The following is a 10012-nucleotide window of genomic DNA, read 5'->3' as shown; positions in this document are numbered from 1 at the left end:
GTGACTGTAGTCCCAGCTACTCAGAAGGCTGAGGCAGGAGAATTGCTTGAACCTGGTAGGCAGAGGTTGCAGTGAGCCGAGATCGCGCCACTGCACTCCAGCCTGGGCAACAGAGCAAGACTCCGTCTCAAAAAAAGAAAAAAAGAAAAGGCCGGGCGCGGTGGCTCAAGCCTGTAATCCCAGCACTTTGGGAGGCCGAGGCGGGCGGATCACGAGGTCAGGAGATCGAGACCATCCTGGCTAACACGGTGAAACCCCGTCTCTACTAAAAATACAAAAAATTAGCCAGGCGTGTTGGCGGGCGCCTGTAGTCCCAGCTACTTGGGAGGCTGAGGCAGGAGAATGGCGTGAACCCGGGAGGCGGAGCTTGCAGTGAGCCGAGATGCAGCCTGGGGGACAGAGCAAGACTCCGTCTCAAAAAAAAAAAAAAAAAAAAGAATAAAAAGAAATGAAATTCTAGAACATGATATAGCATGGATGAACCTTGAGGACATTATGCTAAGAGAAATAAGTCAGTCACAAAAGGACAAATACAGTATGATTCTACTTATATAGCTACTTAGGGTAGTCAAATTCATAGAGACAGAAAGTAGAGAGGTGGTTGGTGGGGGATGCAGAAGAGAGGGCTGGGGTGTTAGTGTTTAATGGGTACAGAGTTTCAGTTTGGGAAGATGAGAAGTTCTGGAGATGGAGGATGGTGATGGTTGCACAATAATGTGAATTTAAGCCACTGAACTGGACTTAAAAATGGTTAAAACGGTAAAATTTCATGTGTTTTACCTCATTTATACACATACGTATTTACCACATTCTGCACTTACCACATTCTACACATATGGTATGTATATTTTACCACAATTTGAAAAGATAAGCCAAATGGCATACAGAAGGTGGTTAGAAGAACTCCCCAGGGCTTGAATTTCCAGTTTTCTTCCTTAGCCATAGTATTCTCCTAAAACATATCTGTGAGCACTTGGATGAGAACAGTGATGGGTACATGTTTGGCTGTGAAAGTGTAGGCTCACCTAGGTCTAATCTCCCCTCACACAGGATATAATCTCAAACAAGGCTTCTGTGGATACAGTGTCCCTCAAGACATCTCAATCAAGAAACTGGGGAAGTGTGCTCATCACCACACCACAGTTGGGGTAGCACTACTCACTCTAAGGGCCCATTTAGAACAGTAAACACCAGAATCGCTGTCTGCACAGGGAGTAAGGAATTTCTTCTGAAGGACTCAACAAATGATGTTTCCAACTTAACTGCAGATTTCATCCTAAGAATTTTCAAATTCACTGGAAGTCGGTCTTGCACCAATTTGATGCTGACATTTCCTGTCTTTCCCATCTGGAGGTGACTCCTTTGTTTTAAGAAGTCTTGGTGAACATGTGGTTTAGTGGAACAAAATGGAAGACGTTTTTGAGACACAGACGTTCTATGTAAGCCTCAAATCAGGCTCTCAGGGAAAATAAGTTGTACATCAGAAACACGGCCACCAGTATGGGAAGAGTGTCAGCACGAGTGTATAGATACAAAGACATGAGGAGCTAAGAGTTGATTGTTAACCTCCCAAACTCAATTCAATGTGACAGTGACACTTCACAGCACATTGCATCCAATCTCATTTGAAGCTGACAAAGATTATTTCTGCTTTACATCTATTGGTTTATTAATGGTCTACAGCCTCTTAAGCAGATGCATATTCATTAGGTAGCCAGCTGTTAGGAGGTTCCCAGATGTCGAATGTAACTCTGTCTTGGAACATATTTTTTTTCTTCCTTATCATGAAACAAAGTAATTGAGGCCTTATTAAAGAACCAGTTAATTACTAAAGCGGTACCTTATGCCACCCTTTTTATCATTCAAATCTGATAACTCTTGGGACATCTAAAATTTTTGGTGAAGAGATAGTATTTAACAGCCAATCTTTATTATGTATTTTATATAGAGATAGATACTGTATGGGTAGACAAAAGTTATGTGCAAAGTTCTTAACAACTGACAAATTCTTTTCCTTGATTCATCACAGGAATTAGGTCTAAGGGATAACACTGATAAACCTAGTAAATTAGTTAAAATTAAAATACTTTTTCTTTTATCTAACTTTATTACTTTCCTGTAAAAGACGACTTGAAAAATGGTTCTTTGTGTAACCCATGCTTCAAACCTCATTTTATATTTTTCATTAAACAGTATTTTTTTCCTCCATCAAAAATAATGTAGTTCAGCTACTGGCAATCCAAGTAGGGTTTTCAAATTGCCAGGTATTTCTAAATGCTCTTTAAAACCCTACTCTAAATATGTCAATTCAAATATTCCTTGAAGAACTTAAATCTAGAAATTCCATTTCTACTTTTATTTGGTAGCTGGACATCTCAATTCTATTTCTCAAGTGCAAGAATCACAGCAGCAGATGAAAAATGGCCGAGAGCACACAATATTTCCAATTCTTGAGTGCACTTTTTGAAATGGATTCCTCAGCCACGCAATTCCGTGCCATCCACCTTTAGCCTGCGGCTTACTCTTAACATATCTTTTGATCCCTTGAGGTGCCTTTGTGTTATATTACTACTCCAAATCTGCTGGATTTTTCTGCTCTCGGATTTGGCTAAGGTCTTTCTTATGCTAAGTTATATCACCATTTCTACAAGACAAAAGATTTACCCTTCAGATGAGATCAGTTTTTATTTGCTCTGTGGCCCATCTCCTGCTGTTGACCTTTAGAAAATGCAAATAGATTACATAAACATTTCAGGGCTTATTTTAAAAACATATTAGTTAACAACCCTTTACTAGCTGTCCACCATGTGTGGAACATTACATGGCACCTGGGGACAACGTGGTCAGAAGGCAGGGATATGCAAGAAAAAGCTGACTATCTGTGTGGCATGTACTATATTCAAAGATCTGAAATATTAATAGAGGTGAATGAGGGCAGTGCAGTAACACTGAACTTGGATTCCAGGGACCTGTCCTAGGAAATGTGGCTTTCATAACTACCTTGATCTCTCAGTCAGTCTCAGTTTCCTTGTCTATAACAAGGAAATAATAAGTGTCTTTAACTTTTTGGGTTAGAGTTATTGTGAAAATCAGGCAAGAAAAGAGTGTGAATCCACTCTGTAAGCTGTAATATGCAAATGCAAGTTATCACTATTTGAAATACTCAATTTGCATATAAAAACGGTCCCTTAGATACAAACAATTCATATCTTTCACATATAAATGAACTATTAATGCATTTCAGGTTAAATAGTGAATATATCAAATCAATATTACCAATTTTCCATTCAAGTTTCTTAAAGCCCAAGTAGAGTGAGCCCTATTCTATATGACAAGTATGGCAAGGAAAGCAAAAGGGGCCTTCAGAATATTCCATTTCTGGTGGTGATAGCCCCCTCTGGGGAACTTTTGAGGAAAATAATGATCTCAGCACGCCAAACGCATTACTAACGTCGTCCTTGCCTATCTCCCTGATTCCACTCCTTTTATGCAGAGCTCCAGCTACACCTATGAGCTTCTCTGGTAGCTCTTTCTCCACAAGGAGTCCTCACACGTGGAGTTCTCCGTGGCCAAACGGCACTCTCTCTGGCTTAGCATGGTTGTCCCCTTCTCATCATTCTTCAGATCTCTGTGTAAAAGCTCCCTTCTCAGAGGGGGCATCTGGAGTGATCCCACCTAAATTAGGCCTCTGCTCCTATTCTTTTCTAACAGCACCATGACTAGCTCCTTCAGAACACTTAACACCTGTCACACTTCCATGTGATCTTACAGGTTAGTTTCTGTTCCAGTTAGCGTAACACGTAACAGAACTATAAAACTATAAAATCAGTAGACATGCACTGTGTACCAGAAGAAATCATCTCAAAAACTGAGCAAATGCTATGTCACCAATTTTTCATATTCAGAATCCAGGGGGGCAAATCTCATGTGACAGGCATTTTGCTGATGACTGGTGAAAGGAAAAGCTAAATTCTTTGTACCTCAAGCAGGTCATCTTATAACCGGAAAAAATCAAGTAAATGGATACATAGTATACTAGGGAATCATCTTGTCTGATAATTCTCCATAGTTGCAGTTGCCAAGCCAGAATGGGGACCACTGAGGGGCCCTGCGACCATTCCCAGAAGTTGCAAGTTCCAACCTTTTCCAACCACCTACCCCTGAGACCAGACTTGTTTCATAAACTTCCTCCAAAATAACATATCACAGCAGGTTGAATGCGGAAACAAGTAAAAGAGCCCAGCTACATTCTATTATGTTGGTGCAAAAGTATCTGCAGTTTTCCCACTGAAATGCCAAAAACCACAATTACTTTTGCACCAATCTGATATTATGTCAGATGTGAAAGAGATTCGCAATAATGTACAACAATGCCGCTGTTCTCAGAAATTTTTATTTTGGAAAATATAGCTTATAAAGTTGCAGTTTGTTAACATGTAATAATGGGTTATTGTGAAACCAACGAATAATTTTAAATCTTTGCACTTTATATTTCAAATACAGTAAATATTGTTAGATGCAACCCATGTAAATAACAGCGCCTTGAAGTCCTCAGTTTTTAAGGGTGTAAAGAGGGATCTGAGACCAAAATGCTCCATAGACCAACTGTTAGCACTCTTACTTCATTACAAAGTAGAAAAAAGTGTGCTTGGAGCATTTAAAGACCACAACTGCAAGATGTACAGTTAAGAAAAATCAGGCCAGGTGTGGTGGCTCATGCTTGTAATCCTAACACTTTGGGAGGCCAAGGCGGCAGGATCACTTGAGCTCAGGAGTTCGAGACCAGCCTGGGCAACCTGGTGGGACCTTGTTTCTATTAAAGAAAGAAAGAAAAGAAGAAAAATCAAATGGAAAGGAAAAGTAGGATTTCATAGTTCATAATTCAGTTATTTAAAATGACATTTAAAGAACAGGAAACAAAACCCACTTCTGCCCTTCAGGGCTTCAAATCCCTGGGAAGGTACACCTTCAATTGGCCATGTGCTGATTTGCCGCCCATTGGGGTAAGCAAGCCCAGAGGAAAGGGCTGCGGTAGCTACTCATGGCTCCATGGGAACAATGTATTAGGCAACGCTGCCATTTAATAAAGAAGGAAGACACACAAGAATTAAGGTCATAGGCTGGGCAGGATGGCTCACAACTATAATCCCAGCACTTCGGGAGGCTGAGGCAGACTAATTGCTTGAGCCCGCGCGTTCAAGGCCAGCCTGGGCAAAGTAGGGAGATCCTGTCTACTAAAATTAAAAATTTAGCCAGGTGTGTGGCACACACCGGTAGTTCCAGCTACTTGGGAGGCTCATGCGTAAGGATTGCTTGCACCCGAGAAGTTAGGGCTGCGACGAGCCGTGATTGTGCCACTGCACTCCAGCCTGGGTGACAGAGCAAGACCTTATTTCAACAACAACAAAAAAAGGAATTAAGGTCATAGTGAGTTAAAAAATCCTTTCATGGATTTCATTTAGTCTTTATATCTGATTGTTCATCTGGGTATTAGAAGAATAGCAAGATCAGTCAACAAAACTGCAAGTCAATCAATTAAAAAACTGATCTCTATAGCTTGTAAAAGTGGAGAACATTCTAATGAGAATTGTGTGGCAAATCTTATACTAAGAGCTCACTTTAATAGCTCTCTGCCTCACATCTAAACTAATGTGGTAAGAAATGACTCAATACATTCACAGAACAATTCATTTACAATTTCCTTGACAGTTAAAAAAAAAAAGTGGAGTTAAATTCATGTAGCTAGTAAAACCCCTTAATTAGAAACCAACTTACAAGTCTCTCAGGCTTTCTTTACTATACTCTGCTTTTAGGAATAAAACAAGAATATGAACTTTTGAATTTGCTGTGTAAATTGACATGTGTTTAGCACAGTGACTGGCACAAAGAAAGTTGCTGATATGTAAGCATTTACATAAAGAATGGGAGGCAGAAAAACATGCACTGCACATATGCCAGTGCTGGTGGACCTCACTCATTTAATTATCCAACATTTCAAGACTTAAGTTCATTTTGGAAAAAATGAGGGCCCAGAGAGGTCAGGTAAATTCTCAAGGTCATGCAGATGGTAGGTAATTGAAATGTGCTTCCCAGCAGATGGTCTTTCCACAATGCAGTCAGGGCTGTCTTCAGGAGAGCTGAAACACACAGCATTTACCTCAGAAATCCATTTAATATAAGGTGTGCTCCAGGCTTAGTATAGATTTAGCTGTATTTCCTAATGTCTCAGCTAGGAAACTATACCACCGTGCTTTATCTTCAAAATGAGACACTGCAAAGTTCAGAAAGATGGCAAATTCTTTAATTCATCTGCCAAAACCTCTTTCATAAATAAATTTGAGAGAAAAAAAGTACTGACCCTTCCCTCCAAATATAACTATGGCCTCAACTTGCTAGTGATTACCCTCAAACCAACAGTATTATGGTTATCATTCAGGCAATTAAAAAAAAAAGGAAACATCTAACCAAAGTGCTATTTAAAAACAGTGTGTATGGTTCTTGAAGACATCAGAGAAGTGGAAAAAAAAAAACAAAACCCTAGAGGGAAGGAAACAAAAATGAATCTAGAGTGGCCGTGTAGACTCACCATACGTAAATTGCTGGAACAGTATTAACTTTCCCCTCACACCATTAGGCAGAATAAAAAATTGATACAAGCAGAAAAACTTTGGTTGAAGAAGGAAAGGGGTATAGGATGGGCTGAAGGAAATCCAATAATGAAAGAAAGGAAGAGTATTTTCTTCCCAACTCCGAATGATTTGCGGGTATTTGTGCCTTTCTTCAAGTATAACTTAGTAACCCCTTCGGAGACAAATCATTAAACTGGACAGACATTCAGTGAGACAACTGTTGTTTTTCTCTTTCAATGGGCTCTGAAAGAAAAATACTGATAAGAAACTATAGGTTGAAGTTCAAAAAAAAAGAAGATATAACGTAGGAGGGCATGATACAGAAAATGCTTTAGAGGTCAATCTGATTAGAAAAAGAATTAAAACACAAAGGTTCAGATAAACATTTACTTCATCTAAGAACCATACATATTTGAGAAAGTGCAGATATACTTCTTAAAGAAAAAATTTACTTAAGATTATAGGTTTTAAATATCAAGGACCATATTCTACTATGCTGCCACCAGAGGTTGGCTTGATTGCTCTGAAGTAACAACACTTGAAAGCTCCTATTCTTTGAAACTAAGTTAAACACACTGAATTGTTGAAAGATTAAAAACCGCAGTCAGCTAATTACACTCACTCTCATCTCTTATTCAGCAAATGAATCACTTTTCATTACCACTTAGCTGAAGTACATGAATTTCTGCCTAATTAGAAATGTTGTAGATGGAACATTAGCAAGAATGGAGCAGGTCAGGATATCTTTGCTGCTTCATTTTTAATTCCTAACAGTAGAGTCTGATAGGAAAGAATAGAGAAGTCATTAAATAATTTTAAATTATTTATAAAAATTACTTTGCCCAAATTATAATTATTTTTTCCCCAAATGGTCTCAAATGTCTAACAGAATGAAATAAAAAGCAGTTCAACATTGATTTTAATGAACATTTTAATGTTATGTATAACAGAACATTATGAATATAATGGAAATAAAGTTTTATCAATTTAATAAAAAAATTTTCAACATAACATGGGGAGGTAATAATTTGATATCTTATTATAGTATTTATTTTGAAAAATATTCCCAGCTTGAGGGTAAAACAATTAATTTTGCATTCCAAACTCTAGAATCATGATTTTCATGTGAGCTTAATGCAGAATTACAGCAGAAAAACAAAAACATTTTAATTAATTTCCTTTGTCATTAAATCAATAAAACCTTTGACTGCTACAGGTCTCCTTTAATAATATATATTTAACTCCTCTATTGGAACCATATTGCTAATGCTGTATTATATACACTCAAAACCAAAACAAAACAAATACTGTATAAAATCTGAAAGCAAACATTGAGTTGTAACATTTATATTTAACTTAAGGTTTTAATGGATTTTTACCTTTGCAGACACCCAAAAAAAAATAAAATAAATATTTTTCTGACTGTTCCTGACTTAAATGATGGCCACAGGGATAAACACGGAAGGAAGCCTTGCCAAGTTAATCACTGCAAATTGTAAATAATGACTGCCAAAAACAAACAGAAGTTTTTTTCTTTTAAAGGAAACCATAGAGCAGTCCTGAAAAAAAATTTTTCCTAGTTCTGCACAGGATAATTACAGCAGAAGACATGGGAAAAGTCCCATAGCGATCACCAATTGCTTAAAGAGGTTTTGTTACAATAAAAATTTGGATAGTATAATAGCAGTGTTGCTGGAACATTAGCAAAAGTATATACATTCCAGTTACCTTTGATTTAGCCATAATCACATATGTATGCTTTTTTTTGGACAAAAATATATATTTTTATAAAAAACTGATCATCCAACTTTAATGATTTCATATATGGACTCAAGAGTGGTAGTAAAAGGAACAGACCCAATTATGACAAGGCGATCCAGGGACAGAAAAATCAAGTTCCTCAGGAAAAGAAAGTATAAAATTAGAGATTCAAACACATTTATTCAGCCCTATTCCAGTCTTCCCACAAATTATGCTGTTAAATGGGCTCTTCAATTGATAAAGGCTTTCAGTGGTCTCACCACCCATTTGTGGTCTATCCTCACTGGAAAAAAATGATTCTGACTGCCTTATCTGAAGTGCTCTTGCCTGGCCCTCTGAAATACTGGATATTTCATTTTTATAAAACAGCCTTTTTGGTTCTTTATGTAGATTTACTTTAATTACTTGATAAAAGAAAGGGTAGTTGATTAGCATTTTCCATCCCAACATCACCTATCTGCACAGCTAAAAATTCTTCATTCAATCTGCTTCTTTTACAGTCTCTTATTTGCTAAAATTGGCGAAATTTGCAAAGGCATCTTGCTTGGGTTGCACAGTTCCAGAAGTCATGGCTATGTTGGGCATGCCCATTCCCATTGTGCCTGTCAAGCCCATCCCAGCAGCGGACATCCCTATGTTCATGTTCATGCCCATCATGCTCTGGTTCATCATCGGAGTATTTCCAAGAGGGGCCATTCCCATGGTGCCAGTCATCACATTGGGCATGCTCATAGGCATGGGTCCCCCTATCAAAGCATTAGTTTGGGGCCGGACAGGAAGCATGTTTGATGGAGAACTGAGGTTCACAGCTCCAAAACTTTGAGTCATCACATTCATAGGCTGCTGCATATCTACCAGAAGAAAACAGACAGAAGAACTTTACCACAATAAATTCTTAGGTTCATAGAACAGAGAACTAATAACTTCTTGACCATTTATACTTCTTTAACCCCAATAAAATTCCTTTACAGTGATTTTATTAGAAATCAATTACTCTGCACTGGTTCCTCTTGAGAAATATATTCAGTGACTATTGGCTCTGGTTCCCCAATGATGTAGAAACAGTAAGAGTAGACTGGGGAAAAACAGCCAACTTAAAAACATTCCTACAAAACCTACTGTTAAATCCTACTTAACAAGTTGTCAAGAGCTAGTGTGTATCAAAAATCTTAAAAAAGTTTATATCCTTTGACTTATTCTATTTTTAGAACATTCTATTAAAAAAATCAGAAGTATGAAGATTTATACAAAAATCTTTAAAAAGTTTATATCCTTTCACTTATTTTTAGAACATTCTATTAAGAAAAAAACAGAAGTATGACGATTTATACAAAATCTTGATTTTTAATAACAAATAGCTGGAAACAACTGAAATAATTAGCAAGGGAAATCATACACTAATATAACTATCAAGAGCTAATAATCATTTTCCTAAGAATATTATTCAACACAGGGAAAACGATAACTTAATGTTGAATAAGAAACAATATAGAGAGAATGATCCCAAGCATTAAAAATATGCTTAGAAAAGATGGAAAGCGGCTAGGCGCGGTGCCTCACGCCTGTAATCCCAGCACTTTGGGAGGCCGAGGCGAGTGGACCACCTGAGGTCAAGAGTTCAA

At 37.7% G+C, this 10012-nt stretch overlaps 1 protein-coding gene across 5 annotated transcripts in view; it reads right to left on the bottom strand.

Moving 5' to 3' along the window:
* Positions 1–7542: 7542 nt before the first annotated feature.
* CLINT1 (clathrin interactor 1) overlaps positions 7543–10012 on the bottom strand; it is a 71397-nt gene continuing 68927 nt past the window's right edge. For all 5 annotated transcript variants that reach the window (XM_055285455.2, XM_055285456.2, XM_063642658.1 and 2 more), the window contains exon 12: positions 7543–9241. In XM_055285455.2, coding sequence (XP_055141430.1) covers positions 8895–9241 — 347 coding nt within the window. In that variant the 3' untranslated portion in view covers positions 7543–8894. The remainder of the gene's footprint in view (positions 9242–10012) is intronic.

Source organism: Symphalangus syndactylus, chromosome 7, assembly GCF_028878055.3.
Source record: "Symphalangus syndactylus isolate Jambi chromosome 7, NHGRI_mSymSyn1-v2.1_pri, whole genome shotgun sequence".
Classification (NCBI taxonomy): Eukaryota; Metazoa; Chordata; class Mammalia; order Primates; family Hylobatidae; genus Symphalangus; species Symphalangus syndactylus.
This window is presented reverse-complemented; position numbering and strand designations above follow the sequence as displayed.